The sequence below is a fragment of the Ictalurus punctatus genome, chromosome 6, assembly GCF_001660625.3.
Source record: "Ictalurus punctatus breed USDA103 chromosome 6, Coco_2.0, whole genome shotgun sequence".
Lineage (NCBI taxonomy): Eukaryota > Metazoa > Chordata > Actinopteri > Siluriformes > Ictaluridae > Ictalurus > Ictalurus punctatus.
In genome coordinates, this window is record NC_030421.2 from 28,394,293 (window position 1) to 28,411,298 (window position 17,006).

Below are 17,006 nucleotides of genomic sequence, written 5' to 3' on the forward strand. Positions count from 1 at the left end.
CATGGCTTATTGTTTTGTTTGTTTGCTTGCTTGCTTTATCTATTGTACATTAATTATTTAATGAAGATAAAACATATCACCAGAACACAAGTGAGTATTTAACTCTCTCTAACACAGTTAACACTTAATACTTTCTCTTTCTGCAGACAGTTCAGGCAGCGTTGGATGAAGCTCGATGTGGCCGCACCTGCATTGTCATTGCGCACAGACTCTCCACCATTCAAAATGCTGATATCATTGCAGTGATGTCTCAAGGTGTTGTTATTGAGAAAGGCACACATGAAGAGCTTATGACTAAGAAAGGGGCCTATCACAAGCTGGTTACTACAGGTGCACCCATAAGTTAAAAACAATATTGTAGAATGATGTAGTAGACCTTTACCTTAATTTACTAGTGTATCAACAGGATGTACACTGATCTGGAGGAACTGTCCTTTCAGTTCAGTACAGTACACTGTATTTGTCCAGTATTATATTATAGGCAGCGTATGGATTATATTACATCACTGGCAGATCTCTATTTCTCTTGATTACCCCCAGTGGTAATAATGTACTCTGTTATTTTTATATGATTATTATTGTTTCTTTTTTCTGATAATCTAAATCAGGGGTGTCAGACGTACGGCCGGGATGAATTTTGAAAGTGAAAAAATGCATAAAAGACACGAACTTGAAATTTTTAATAAAATGCTATTCCTAAATTATGCGCTAGGGGCGCACTGTTTTAGTCAGAGTAGAAGACGCGGCACACTCTGGGACTCAGACCAAATAGCAGATGGCAGCAATGCGCCTTCTGCTGTTTGTTATTATGGTGTAGTCTACCCTATTTTCTACTCGTCCCCACACCCTCATTAGCAAAACTGTCTGTCAAAAAGGAGAAAAGTGGATACAGAGTGTAGAGTTTTCCAAGAAAAATGGACCGCTTCCTATTTATTCACAGAGATGAATGGGTAAAAGTTAAAAAAAAAAAATTTGCAATTTAATTTTAGTCAACAGCTTCGATACAAAAGAGTTTGGTTTAATGGAATCCTACTGTTCATGCAATGCCATAAATAAAGTGTAATACTATATTTAAAGTGCAGTACTATATTTTTCAGTTCCAAATACCTGTGAAGTTTTTTGTATTTGTACAAACACTGTGACCAGTTGTAATGCACACATGTAAATGATAATCAGAAGCAAATTGCACATGTTTGTCTTAAGAAATCTGAGGTTGTTCATGATATATTTTGTAAAAGGATATTTAATTAAATATGAAGATTTTCCTAATGTACTTCTTTGCATGAAAACAAAGGGAAAAACATGGACTTATTGTTATTTATAGTTAATTATGCTATGATTTTACTGGCCTGGCTCACTTGACATCTAATTAGGCTGTATGTGGCCCCTGAACTAAAATGAGTTTGACACCCCTGATTTAATTGAGGAATCCTGTTTGAGTTGTGACATAATGTAGTCAAACAAGGACTTTTTTTTTTTTTTTTTTTTTTACCATAAACATGTAAAGAAAAAAGAGAAAACCTGGTCTTTGTATTACTATTTTGACATGATGATATGTTGGATAATGGATGTTAATTCCTAAACTGTTGACCAGGTGCTTTAAAAAGAAAAAGAAAAAAAAGGGGTTTGAACTGTGAATAAAGCAGTGTATAGATAATCTAGTTAAAAATCAGGCACAATCTATTTGGTGCATCACAGAGTAAGGTATTGATTTGCAGAACGTAAACAATATAGCTAGCAAACAATTATTGAAAAGACAGAGTGGTGGAGCATTACGGAAGGTAGTTGTAAAGGAAGGAAAGGAAGGATTGAATGTTGAGAGGGGAAAACAGTAAGCAGTAGGTAAAGTAAGGCTTCAAACTTCATAACTGTGTTTTTGCTCAGTTTTCAAACTTGAAGCATTGTTACACTGCCAAGTGACCATGACGTTGTTTATTGCAAAATCCTAAAAGCTCTCTTCAATACTGTTTATGGTGTAACTTAATTGAGTGTTTTCTGACAGCTCAATATCCCATTATCCAATTGCTCTGTTCTCGATTATGTCCTGTTAGACATTTGTATGTGATGTTTATTTGTTTGTAATTTATCTGTTTACTGTTATCGGACGCTGTAAAGCAGCCTTGAATTTGAGAAATGTGCTATATAAATGAAACTTGCTATATAAATAAAAGTATTCTTAACATTACTTTAAACCATTTCCACATTCCTGACAATGTTCATACACGCAATACAGCCTACAATTTTGGTATTACAAAAGGTTATATGGTACTTAATTGCTTCCTGAAGTTTTAAACAGAGTAGCTAAAGGATCTTGAGGAAAGCAACAATGAGCCCAAAGATTACACTTGTATGTTTTTTTTTCTTTTTTTTAACCCCCCCCCCCCCCCCCCCCCCCCACACACACACACACACACACGTACACAAAACACACAACACATTAATAACCGAATTTACACAAATGAACCACTTCAAAGGTTTACATATGCTTGATTCTTAATACTTTGTGTTGTTACCTGGATGATCAACAAATGTTGAGTCCCTTGTTTTCAGTTATAATTGTGTTTTGTGGACTATATGTATCTGTTATGTGAAATAGCTTATTCAAAATAGCTATTTTTATGATCTCTCTTTTTAGAAAGAAATTACTAACATTTTGCAGATTCTGCAAGGGCTATGTAAATTTAAGAGCACAACTGTGTGTACATATATGTAAAACCTGGACCCTATCACAGGGAGCATTGGGCACAAGGCGGGGTACACCTTGGATACCAATTCATACACTATGGACACTTTGGACATGCCAATCAGCCTACCATGCATGTCTTTGGACTGGAGGAGGAAACCGTTGTACCTAGAGAAAACCCCCGCGGCACGGGGAGAACATGCAAATTCCACACACAGGGCAGTGGCGGGATTTGAACACCCAACCCTGGAGGTGTCAGGCAAATGTGCCAACCACTAAGCCACCATGCGCCCTCTATATAGATATTTTACACACGCACACACACATGCACACTTGCTGAAATGCTGTAGCGCAAAGATGCCTTCAAAATAATGAAAATAAAAAAAATATATTGTAAGGAGCAGCAAACAGTAGTAAATGAAGCAGTCAATGAAAATAAAAATAGTAGTCTCTGGTATAATTTGTGCAGTTTTATAAGGAAATGAGCTGTATGTATTATTGAGCATCTTGCAGAAGCAGCCATGGTTCTTCTGGAGATTTTGACTGTCGCACTTGTTTATTTTTGAAGCAAAATCCAGCAGCCTTCCTTTTGTGTTTTTGTCTGAAAAGTGGTCTTTAACGTAATATGCTGCTTGACAGACCAACATTTTTCTGTAACATTTAATTTTGTGTTAGAAAACTAACGTTTGGAAATCTAAAGTGCTTTTTGTACTGACTTGATAATGTAGAAGTCATATATATATATATATATATATATATATATATATATATATATATATATATATATATATATATATATATATATATATATATATGTGTGTGTGTGTGTGTGTGCGTGCACAGACAATTGATCCAAGAAATAAACTGTTGAGGATCAATGAAAATTCCGGATAACATTTTTTTACTTATCATAAAAGACAGTTTTCTGGATTTTATTTCAAACTGAATTTAAATATATTAAATGTATTCATTTATTTACTATATTCCAGACAAAATAATATATAATTGGTGGTTCTAAACATCCTCGATATTATAATTTCCCAACATTTCCTATTTAACAGTTCATAATTCTATAAAATCATACCATGAAACAGAATTACAAATATGTCTAAGAAAACTAAATTGTGATTAAACATCCATACATACACTTTTCTATTTCTAATATTAGACAACATGGACACTGCTAGAGTCAAGTGAAAATATTTTGAATATAGTTGAATTAACTTAACTCTCATGATTTCTCATTGACTCTTGACATAGTCAACTGTAAGAAAGATATAAGAAAGGCACTGTCACGGTTTCATTTAGATAAGAAAACACCAATTCGAAGGCACTTTTGCCATACTTCATACCCACGATGACGAAATATTGTCTGGCCAACACACAAGTTAATGGTTGTTCCAAAAGAATATAAAGAGACTACAATGCAACCAATATAGCCATAAAAATCAATATTTTGTCCATAAACCAGATTAAACAATTCTTTCACTATCATCCAGATTAAACAAAGGAAGAAAAGGAAAGTCTGAATCATGCCTGTGATTGTCACTCTCATCTGTCTCTGGCGACGAGGAGATGAAAAGGAGCTGCTGTTTCCCTCCATGCTCTTCATGTGTTTCCGCAGATAAAGGATCATAGTACAGCTTGATATCAACATCACCCAAAGGCAGATCGATAAGTAACTAAATCTTAAGCACATGTCTACCAGCATGAAATCATACAAGGTGTCAAGTTTTGCCTGTGTACCATTCCATTGTGCTGTGTAGATGGCACCATTAAAAACTTGATAAAAAAGTGCACTCTTTGCAATATTTTCAGAGAATCCAAACAGTAAAAAAAATTTCTCTGCTATCATAGATGAGTATATGAAGAATCGGATGTTTCTCTTCAAATAGATGAAGACAGAGTGCTGAGCAGGAACAATCTGGCAGTAGTAGAACACATTCAGCCAAAGAGATGAGGTTACACTTGTCCTCATAGCAAAGAAGAGTATTTCTGCTATAACATCATAAACTATTACACTTGATGAATAGAAATCAATAATGCTGAACAGAAAAATACAGATTTGAAGAGTAATGTTGCACCCAACAAGTGTTCCCAGCAAAACATTAAGAGGTTGTTTCAGATGCTCTGTCCCTTGCTGTTGAAAGAACATACAGAAGACTAAAAAAATATTTACAAGAACGGTAACAGTGGAGACAGGAATATACAGCTGAACAAGACTGAAAGAAGCCATCAAGGTAGTTGCTAAAATATCTGAGCATCAAACAGAGCAGATTTGCTTGTCTTGTTTTTCTAAATTACAATGGGTAGATGTCTTTTAGGCTCTCTGCAGTTCAGAAGACCCACCATCAGATAAACATTATTAATAAACAAGTACAGTTCACCTCTTTTTAAATCTCTTCTCTGGATGCAGTGGTAACGTGTGAAATTGAATGATTACATAATGTAGCTCGTGTCTCTGAGCTATGAAAACAACTAATGTATCAGTTTCCCTACATGTGTATTTACAATGCAAATAACTGGAAGACACAATGGCAATTATAGTTTATTTTCCGTGTCATGGTTTACCACAGTTTAAACAGAACATAATAATTTCATTCTGTTTAGTCGCCTTGACATCTGTTGTGATGAAGTGCTTTGAAAGACTGGTCAGAGACTTCATCACCTCTTCACTGCTTGACACTACAGTTTGCATACCACCCAAATCGCTCCACGGATGATGCCATCACGGATCTCCTTCACACTTTTCTGTGCCTTCTGGACTCCAGAAACGGAAGTTATGTTAAAATGCTGTTTGTTGTCTACAACTCAGCATTTAACACTATATTTCCCTTGAAAGTCACTCCCAAGATGGAGGACTTGGGTCTGAGACTGTCTCTGTGCCAGTGGATCTCCAACTTCCTGGTGGACAGACGACAAGCAGTTAGGGTGGGCAAACATGTCTCACCCCCCTCACCCTCAGCATTGAAGCCCCAGAGGGATGTGTATTGAGTGCCCTGCTGTACTCCCTGTACACCTGTGACTTTGTGGCAACTTCCAAATCTTCCACCATTATTAAGTTCGCTGATGACACTGTTGTGTTGGGCCTGATCTCCAATAATGACGAGAAGGCCTATTTAGGGGAGATTAAGAGCCTGGAGAACTGGTGCCAGGAGAACAATCTCCTCCTGAATGCCAGCAAGACAAAGAAGCTGTTTGTGGACTTCACAAAACACAAAGCAGGAGAGGAGCTACCATCCACTCAAGATCAACGGGACCCCAGTGGAGCGTGTGGACAGTTTCTGTTACTTTGGTGTTAACATCACACAGGATCTGACATGGTCCTGTCACATCAACACCATTGTGAAGAAGGCACTTGAAAGACTTTAAACTGCCCTCAAAGGTGCTCAGGAACTTTTACACCCGCACCACTCAGAGCATCCGGACAGGAAACATTACAGCAAACAGCTACTGCAAACAGGTGATGCAAACAGCTGAGCGCATCATCCACACTGAGCTCCCTGACCTGAAGTCCATCTACAACAAGCAGTGCTGGACCAAGGCCAGGAAGATAATGAAGAACCTCAACCATCCCAACAATGGACTGTTCTCTCTGTTACAGTCAGGGAAATATTTCCGTTCCCTGAAGGCCAACAAAGAGAGAATGAGGAGGAGCTTTTTCCCTGTGGATGAAAGTTATTCATAACAATGGGTCAGACCAAATATTGTTGCAATGCACTGTGAAGAGGATGATTAGAGTGGCCAAAAAATCTCCAAGGATCACAGCTGGAGAATTGCAGAAGTTAGTTATCTAGTAACTAATAAGCTAATAACTAATAAACTAACTAATAAGTTAGTTATTTAGTTATCTTGGGGTCAGAAAGTCTCCAAAACTACAATCTGAAGTCACCTACATCACTACAAGTTGTTTAGAAGGGTTTCAAGAAAAAAGCCTCTACTCTCATCCAAAAACTCAAGTGGAGGGCACTGTATATGAAATAACCATAAAAATTGTTACATTTTTTCCCCCCATAAACTCTTTGCATATAATTACAAACATGATTTTAAGCAGATAGAGAGGACACATTATTCAAATGAACTAAGTGTAAAACGACAGCTAAACACTACAAATAACTTTTCATTGATTTAGTTAGGTCTGTTTTGCAGAACAGACCTCAGCATGTTCACAATATGATGCAAATGCACGGGGTACAAAATGAACATGATGTACCTACCTTTAAAGTATTATGTAAATATTGTGGATTGCCACCAAACATATTTTTGTTTTTTTGCTATTAAAATAAATTTTTAAAAAATTATACACACACACAGGTTCATTAGTTACCTTACGACCACAATGCACCTTACTGTAAAGCAGAATAGATTTTCGTTTCCATGCTGAAAGTTAAAATTATCATTGATAATAAAAAATTGTTTCTGGAATTTTCCATTTTAAATTCTGATGAAGACTGTTTTCAGAAAATTTACCATCTGGTCTGTTGTTCTGCATTTCTGTAATAATTAATTCTCCTGTGACATTGCTTCAATATAACAACATACAGTACATACCAGTCAAAACTGGAACAACAACTTAAAATCAGACACTCCATGTTTGTTGATATTTTAAAGAATGTGTATATGTATTGTGTATTCATAGTATACTGTATATCCTCGATTATCTTTAAATATAGGTATATTATCTGTATATACATTGCACATTATGCTTGGATAATCTAGGTACTATTGTATATATAATGAACACTTATATATAATTATGACTAATACTTGCATATATTAGATTTTTTATACCTATTAAAGTTTTTCTATTATATAGTGTAATTTACCATTCATACTGTTATCACCTCAAAAGATACTGCACATATTCACTACCTATAGCCTTGTTTATTTATTATTTATATCCATAATCAAACCGCACTTTGTTAATTTGCACAATGCTATTATCTGTACTACTGTACTGGATGTATGAACACTGTTCCCTCAATAAGTTTTTTTCATGTTTCGTGGAGCACTGTCTAACACGTCAGTAACATCAGCATTGCCATCCTGGACCAGATTCATCATAATATAAAGGTTTGATTACCTAACCTCATTGTGTGATTACCTGACCTTACCAAACTGTTCATTTGCATATTGTTATTCTGATTTTATGATCTTGCTCTCTACCAGTGTTGGGAAAGCTACTTTGAAACTGTAGCTTTTCAAGCTACAAGCTACTCATAGTTTGAAGTAGTTAAGCTACAGTCAAGCTACCCTTTTAAAAAAAAGTAGTTAGCTACAGTATACCACAAGTTACTGTCATGTAATCAGAGAAGGAACTCTGAACTACAGTTCCCAGCAGCCACTGCATCACAGTCACATGACCACCTGCACCTGAATCACGTTTCTGTTAACGAGCACTCCTGTATATAGCCACAATCTGCACTGCATTCCTTGTCTTAGGTTTGTCTTTCTTTGTCTTTGTCCCTGTTGCCGGTTATTTATTGAAGCAAAAAAATTATCCAATAGCAACTGTGCCTGTGTGAAAATGTATTTGCCCCCATAGTTACTAATTCCCCAAATCTATGAAACTGCATTCATAGTGAAGTTCAGCTGGATTGGACGCGACCAGGCCTGATTACTGCAAACCCTGTTCAAGCAAATCAACATTTAAATATCACTTTTTCGACAGCATGACGTTAGTTAAAAGGTCTTACACAGTAACACACCATGCCAAAGTTGAAAGAAATTCCAGAAATGTTGAGGAAGAAGGTGATTGAAATACATCAGTCTGGGAAGGGTTACAAAACTATTTCAAAGGCTCTGGGACTCCAGAGAACCACAGAGATAGCCATTATTTCCAAATGGAAAAACTCTACACAGTATTGATCCTTCCCAGAAGTAGCCGACTTTCCAAGATTCCTCCAAGAGCAGAGTGACGACCCATCCAGGAAGTCACAAAAGAGCCAAGGACACCATTGAAGCAACTACAGGCCTCTCTTGTATCAATAAAAGTCACTGTTCATGAATCCACTATCAGAAGACACTGAGCAAAAATGGCATCCATGAAAGAGCATGGTGGTGGAAGTGTGATGGTGTGGGGATGCTTTGCTACTTCTGGGCCTGGCCAACTTGCAATAATTAAGGCAAACATGAATTTTGCTCGCTACCAGAAAATTCTAAAGGAGAATGTCTGGTCTTCAGTCCGTTAGTTGAATGCAAGCAAAATTGAATTATGCAGCAAGACAATGATCCAAAGCATGGCATTGTTGCTTCAATTAAAAAATATTTTTTTAACTGTATTGTGTGTTTACTCAGGTTGGCTTTGTTTTATGTTGTATTTGATTTGAAGATCTAAAACTATTTAGTATGAGATATCCGCAAAAACAGGGAAAAAAACTTTTTCACAGCGCTGTAGGTGCGGGTGTAATTGTGAATAGGTGTGCATGGTTAAAAGTCCACTGACTATGAACGTGACAGAGTTTGTGTGTTTTGGGAAGTATAGTCCAGGGTGGCCATGTTTCTAGGCTGTGGTGTGTTCTGGGAAAAAGCGTTCTTGGCTGATACAGGAGTTGGCCTGACATGTCCCATATAACCACAGATTTTTTTTGTTTATCATAGGTTCTATGGTTTCTTGTAAATTTGTGTTTGCCTAGTGCCCTGAGATGGGGGTATTCAAGTCAAAATTAGTTCCATAAAAAAGTGACATGCAGCATAATAAAATGAGAAAATTAATGCGGTCATGGGAATACACAATGACAAACAGGATCAGCAGGATCAAGAACAGATTGAACAAATTATGCAAAGCTGAATAAACCGGCGGTGGGAATTGTTACATACTGAACTGAAGCTGATGAGCAGCTGTCCAGGTGATGGGTATGTCATCAGTTGACTGGTAGTGGTGATATACATTTATTAAAGAAGGGATTATGATCTTTATGTGCCTTAGGACCTCTCAGTGATTACATGATAATTAGTAGGGGTGCCACAGGGTAGTAGTCATTCAGGCATGACACAGATACAAATTTAAATACTAAGTCTATTTTATTTAGAGTTATACCTCTATATATCTCTGATCGTGTGTACCAGTGAGTTTCTATATGTACCATATAGAAATATTTGTTTATGTTTCCTTATTATTTGTATTGTTGGCATCAATTGTAATACAAGTTTATAATGGAATAATAGTAAGTATTCAGCTTTAGTTCTAATGAATGCACGGTCCTATAGGGTCATTCTGTACAACATCAAGAAAATCAGACCCTATTTCAACAAATAGGCTACACAACTACTAGACCAGGCTCTTATCATATCAAAACTGGACTACTGTAGTGCATTACTCTCGGGCTTCCCAGCCAGCTCCTTCAAACCCCTTCAAATGATTCAGAATGCAGCAGCAGCAGCATGTCTCGTCTTCAACCAGCCCAAAAGGACCCATGTCACACTCCTCTTTATCTCCCTCCACTGGCTTCCTGTAGCCGCCCGTATCAAATTCAAGGCCTTGATGCTCACGTACAAGACCTACTCTGGAACAGCACCCCCCCTCCCCCCTCAACTCTCCTGAAGGCTTATGGTCCCTCACGCAATCTGCTATCGATTAATGAAGCTTAGTAGTGCCTACTCAGCATGGCTCAAGGTTCTTTTCCAGAACTTTCGCACTAACTGTCCCTCAATGGTGGAATGAACTTCCAACCTCAATCCGGACTGCAGAATCTGTCACTATCTAAATCCTAAAATGCCAACCCCACATTATCCTTAAAAAAAAAAAAAAAACTTACTCTGCGCACTTTGCTTTTCTAGAACTCAATTAAAGATCTTGTACGGTAGCACTACTTGCATTGTTCTCTGCTTGATATATCGCTTTGCTTGTATTTCCTCATTTGTAAGTCGCTTTGGATAAAAGCGTCTGCTAAATGAATAAATGTAAATGTAAATGTAATGAATGTCTCTTAACTTGCAGTGTTCCAGCTTACCTACAATTAATTGCATGTACTATTTTCAATACAATTCCTACAGCTATGACTCAACCAGAATAAGGAGAATGAGCAGGTTGCCTGGGCAGAACAGAAATCTTCCTCATAATGAGGCTTGAAACCTTTACAGTCCCCTCTGAAAGTTTTGGAACAGCAAGGGCAATTCTCTTGTTTTTGCTACACACTGAAGACATTTGGGTTTGAGATCAAAAGATCAGAATTTCAGGTTTCACTTCCTGATATTTACATCTATACGTATGGAAAAAACTTAGAACATGGCACCTTTTGTAGCAGACCACCAAAATTTTAGGTGAGCTAAAGTATTGGAACAGCCTTAAAGTAAATTAAAGTAAATAACACTTAATATTTGGTTGCATATCTCTTGCTTGCAACAACTGCATCAAGCCGGCAATCACAAAAGCCTCACAAAAGAAGAATGCAACTGTATAGTGATGTCAGTGGGTTGCTGGCTTGATGTAGGTATTGCAGAAGGACTGTGTGTCAAAATAATATTCTAAATTGAATTAGAATTAGAATTTTTTTTAAACTTTCAAGATGTTTGAATCATTCCTTTGAGATTGTGGTCCATGTTGACATGGTTGTATTACACAATTCCCATTCTACCATTTACATTTGAGGCATTTGGCAGATGCCCTTAGCCAGAGGGACTTACAAAAGTGCTTTCTTCACACACTCCTAGGGGCAATTTATCTTAGCCAATCCACATACTGGCATGTTTTTAAAAGGTGAACCCAGAGGAAACCTACGCAAATACAGAGAGCATACACAGAAACTCCACATAAACATCAACCTTATCTCAGGATTGTGAGGTAGCAACACCACATTCTGAAATATCTAGCTACATTACCTATTATGTGTTATTTAGGAGCATAATCTGTAAGCCAGCATTTCTGGGGGGATTTTCCCCTCATATGTGACTTTTTGGACCTGTGGTGTTTTATAACAGAAGGTAATGCTTTTTTGTTGTTGTTGTTGTTGTTTGTAATCATGAAAGTTTATAATTAACTGAGTTTAGTTGCTTCCTTAAACAGGGAAGGGAGTATAGGGGACCTGTGGCACATTTTGTTTTATGAATATTTTAAAATCTGTATCCTGTGTTTATATGTTTCTGTAAAGCTGCTTTGGGATAATGTCTATTGTAAAAAGCGCTATACAAATAAAAGTGAATTGAATTGATTATATAGATAAGGAAAGATGAGCTCTGGTAGAAATGAAAATCATGCAATGATAATAATAATAATAATAATAATAATAATAATAATAATAATAATAATAATAATAATAATAATGTTTTAAAGAACAGTTTCAGTTGTGCATGCACATTTAAAGCAAAAAATATTTTAATTTTGCAAGTTTAAAGGTTTTAATGTATCCTGCTAGAAAATCTAGATATTTTGATGTCCACTAAACTGGCTGCTATATTATAGTTAGGTAAGCTATTTCCTTAACACAGACATATTGCCATGATGTTGAACACAACATTGTTGGTAACCATTTATGAAATGGGCTCCCTTACCTTCTCATAAATAATTTATTGAGCACAGTGTGCTGCTGTTTTACTGCCATGGACTCCCAGCAGAAAGAGTTAAGAAAAGTGCTAGGCAATAGCAGCACATGAAAGCAGCAGAGCTTTACAGATGCACTTGCATCTGTTACTTTGTGCCATGAGGCAGTTGACCTTTCTCCATTTGCAGCATTGTTTATGGACAACTGTTTCAACTTTACGTAGTTGACAGAAGGGGTTTGTCTCCACTATAGTGTCATTCGCGAACGAATGAGCCAGGTGTTGTGTCGAACTCTGTTCCCCCGTCGGTATCTGTTCCCCCCAGCCCCGGCCCCATGTACAATATTCAAAATGAAAACACTCACAAATATAACATTATTTATTAATAGAACGCAGGTGGTTGTGTTAATTAACACATAAAAAAAACCCATTTTCTAAACATAACTGGGGAAAACAGATCCCGACGGGGAAACAGAGTTCGACATAACAACTGTTGCTGGCTCCTAACGTTCAACTTAAAGGGGACCTATTATGCCCCTTTTCACAAGATGTAATATAAATCTCAGGTGTCCCCAGAATGTGTCTGTGAAATTTCAACTCGAAATACCCCACGGATCATTTATTATACCAAGCTACCTCTTTTTGGGTGGATGCAAATGAGCTACTGCTCCTCGATCCCTTTCCAGAAGAGTGCTGTGCCTTTATAGCTTGGGCTTTGCATACTACAGCAACAACAAATCAGGAGAACCAATATGACTGACACTGTAAATAATGGTGTTCCACCCTATATGCATGAATTATAAAAAGAGTAAGCATTTTCAGGTTAAAAATAAAATTGATGACATAGCGCTGGACTCACTCAAGCTGAAATAGCTCAGTGTCTGTCAGTGGTTGACAATCTCCACATTAGTGTCCAACACTTGAGAAGGGCACACCTGTCTCTTTTAATATGTAGATAAACTCCATTCCTGCGTCTCAATCAGCATAGTGTCAGTACTAAATAGTATCTGAGATTAGAATTAATGTGTCCCAAATCGTAGTATGTTGAAATGAGTATCTAAAAGGTACCTGGATGGTCGTCTATTTCCGGTAGATTTTAGAAATGTGGATCTGTGGACACTTTTCCAGCTAATATTGCCCTCAAGTCCTTGCATGAGGGAGGAGGAGTTTTGTGACGGTTTGCTTTGCCGAATTCAATGATGCATTTTAGAGAGGTGTAAATGAAATGTGGAAAAATAGCAATAACCAAGTGCACATGTAATACAAGAAATTTCAACACAGATACCAAAACTACAACACAGCTAGAAAAAAAAAAGCAGCTTATTAAAGCAATATTACACAAGCAAGACTTCTCAAGATAAAGCAGAACTTAAAAGTGCATTAGGTAAGATTTCTTAGGTGGAGCTGAATAAGATTTGAATGATTTTTTACTCTTTGTGCCCGCCTTTTCCCATGAACACAAAACTTGAGATAACATGCTAACTAGAGTTAGCATTAGTAATAACACCACTTTCAAGCGCAGTATATAACACTATAAACACACAGAATACGGACTGATGAATAACGATTATGAGAAGGGTTACAAGTGCAGTTGCTGTCCTTTTTTCTTTGTAATAAGCAGTATTAGCATGTTAGCAGAGAGTGGAGTGAAGGGTGTGAGGGAGTGTCTATAAATTGACTGACAGGTCATTTAAAATAGGCATGTAAACAAGAAACATGCATTCTGGACTGTGAGGCAGCATTCCAAAGGTGTTTTTTCAGCCTTGTACCTTTTGCCTGAGGTAGTGGCTTAAACCATGATTGTTTTTTTCATCATGTTCTACATATTTTTCAACTAATTAGTATTATTCGTAAGAAAACAAAATCAAGGTTCCGTACATGTTCCGTACATGTTCTCCACATGTCTGCATGGGTTTCCAGGGTTAGGGAGGGAGGGTTTCCTCCATCCTCCCAAAAATATGCCAATAGGTGGATTGGCTAAGATAAATTGTCCTTAGCTAGGTGTGAGTGAGTGTGAGAATGTATGCGAATGGTGCCCATGAGATGGACTGGATCCAGCCAGACCCTGACTGAAACAGACTAAATCAGGTGTGTCAAACTCATTTTAGGTAACAGGCCATATTGCACACACACACACACACACACACACACACACACACACACACACACACACACACACACACACAGGTCATCTCGGAGATGTGAAGCCAGTCTCATTTTTTCCAACGGTGCTCATGCTGCATTCCAGAGCAACTTAATACATTTGGTAGAAAGCCCTGACAGCCCTCTTCCAAATACAGGAGCTCACAGATGCCCCAGATTGGCTAGTATCGTTGTGACTGACAGGGGAGAGAGTAATGCCATCCCTAATACCCAGAGAGCAATTATACTCTCTATACTCCATGCCACAGATGACTGTGACTTACAGTATTTCAGATTCAAACTCACAATCTCTCAACGATAGGGCAAATGCTTTTCTGAAGTGCCACTCACTCCCACAAGTTGGTTTTAATTTAGAACACAGATTCTAAATGCATTTGGTGAGCCGTTCATTTGGTGTTTTGCGTCATCATCTCTGTCCAGCACATTTGATATGAGAATTGTATTTTTACATATTTATGCACAAAATCAGATTTGATTGTATGCATTATGTTGATCTTTTTTCAGTAATGATATTGATTAGAATGAATCACTGAACATGAAGAAAACGAATCTTAGCACAGATCATCAATATGTAGAAATATGTCATGATGATAAAGGTAAGGTGTCCATTTTCAAAACTACATTTCTCTTTCAAAACAGAAAGTAGTCTATAATATTATAAACATGTATGTCCTCTTTTTTTTGCTACCTTACACCATAGCCACTGAAAATGGGTGAGTATGAATGGTTGGGTAAGCCGTTACTATACATGTTCACTATCAGTATATGCACTCTTTAAGGGAACCATTAAATTTTCCACAAGAGATAACAGAAGAACTTTTTAGGGTTTAGATTTTTTTTTAAGTGTATAGATGACCAGTGCTAAAAAAAAATGTTAATAGTTGTGATCTTCACATTTCAAGATCTGGTGGTGACAAAAAAGGAGAGAAGGCCCTTGGTGTTGGCTTTTTCCAACTGTTTCGCTTTGCTACATGGCTAGATATTGTGATGATGGTAGTTGGAGGGTTGTGTGCATTTGTCCATGGTGCTGCCTCTCCTCTCATGCTGCTAGTCTACAGCAAGATGATTAACACCTTTGTAGCCTATGATCTGGAGATTCAGGAACTAGCTGATCCCAACAAATGCTGCATCAATAACACTGTCACCTGGACTAATGGGACTGTAGTGGATCAGGGAGATAATACCACTGTGCATTGTGGGTAAGTGGTGTATAGTGGGCTGCAGTTCTGTTTGAATCAAGCAAGCAAGTTGATGAATGACAAATTAATCAGATTATCAATAAACTGCTGTTTCTTTCTTTTATACAGTGTAGATATTGAGGCACAGATGACCATGTTTGCTTATTATTATGTTGGCATCGGAGTGGGTGTTCTAATTCTTAGTTATGTTCAGGTAGAAAAGGAAGTATTTATTATTATTATTATTATTATTATTATTATTATTATTATTATTGTTGTTGTTGTTGTTGTTGTTTGATAAATACCTTCTAGTGTGGTACTTTTAAATCAACAGTATGCATCTTCTTCCTATTTCAGATTGCTCTGTGGGTCTCTGCAGCTGCAAGGCAGACACAGAGAATCAAAAAAATATACTTCAGGAAGATCATGAGCATGGAAATTGGATGGTTTGACTGTAATTCTGTAGGAGAGATGAACACAAGAATGTCTCAGTAATATTCATATATTTTTAAATATATTGTGAAAATTACATAATTTAAAATCCTGTGAATGGATTGGATTAAATAATTGATCCAATAAAACAAATTAATTACAGCTGAAATCTGTATTGCAAATACTATTGTTCGAACTGAAACCTCTATTTCCAAAACATATTTTATAATGTCTGAAGCTTTTCACAGACATTCCTCATAACTTGGAGGAATGTAATAAGTTTTGGTGACTTGACTTCCGAAAGCCTTTTGGGGGCATTTGACATATGACATGAAACTTACCTAGACAGAGAAGAAGGTCCTAGCAAAAGGATTACAATTTGAAGTCACACACCAGCACATTTTATATCTCATTAGAGCCACAACATCCATTATGTGTAAGAGCGCCATTCCAGACATTGATGGGGAACAACACAGAATGAAGGCTGGCCCATCCTTGTCAGTGCCAAACCATTCCACCCAGTCTTACTGCACAAGACAGACAAATCTTGACACTCTCAACAATGACTCAGTTACCATCACATCTGCAGATAAAGGAAGATGCAGAATATGGCTTAAAAAATTGCACTAGTTAGTGATGTCAAAATATAAAAAACTAAGGAGGGATAAGTCATGGACTGATTTCCAAAATTCAGAAGAGGCTTCCCCTATGCTTTTATGGATGTCCTAGTGTCTTCCTACATAAAAGGACATAGAAACAACCCTTTTGACATTGTTTAGCATGCAGAAAGGAGAATGACATTTTAGAACATTAAAATAAAATAAAAACAACTTAAGTATTTGCATTTGACACCCACAAACCACTGAAATACAAGCTAGGAGTGTTCAGAACATTACCAAATGAGAATGAAAATGTACCAACCAACTCTGAGTCCGATGGCAAGGAGTGCAAACATCTGAGCAAAAATAGACACCATTTAGTACCTTTTACCTCACACTGTCACACAGTGTTTAAATAACTGGGATTTTCCACCATCCATCCATTCAATTCAAATTTATCTGTATAGCGCTTTT

General features: G+C 37.0%; 2 protein-coding genes across 3 annotated transcripts in view; one reads left to right on the forward strand and one right to left on the reverse strand.

Moving 5' to 3' along the window:
* Positions 1–17,006, forward strand: part of abcb11a (ATP-binding cassette, sub-family B (MDR/TAP), member 11a) — a 49,183-nt gene that overhangs the window by 20,707 nt on the left and 11,470 nt on the right. The window contains exons 1-5 of one of the 2 annotated variants that reach the window (XM_053681079.1): positions 11,412–11,605; positions 14,828–14,919; positions 15,024–15,522; positions 15,631–15,715; positions 15,859–15,992. In XM_053681079.1, the coding sequence (XP_053537054.1) occupies positions 15,311–15,522; positions 15,631–15,715; positions 15,859–15,992 (431 nt within the window). In that variant the 5' untranslated portion in view covers positions 11,412–11,605; positions 14,828–14,919; positions 15,024–15,310. Of the gene's footprint in view, positions 1–146; positions 11,606–14,827; positions 14,920–15,023; positions 15,523–15,630; positions 15,716–15,858; positions 15,993–17,006 lie in introns of those variants that run through there. The other variant, XM_017470771.3, reaches the window with a different exon arrangement.
* Positions 3,705–4,661, reverse strand: LOC108266940 (taste receptor type 2 member 4). The gene has a single exon (XM_017470778.3). It carries the CDS (start codon positions 4,659–4,661, stop codon positions 3,984–3,986), a length of 678 nt encoding a protein of 225 aa, XP_017326267.2. The 3' UTR covers positions 3,705–3,983.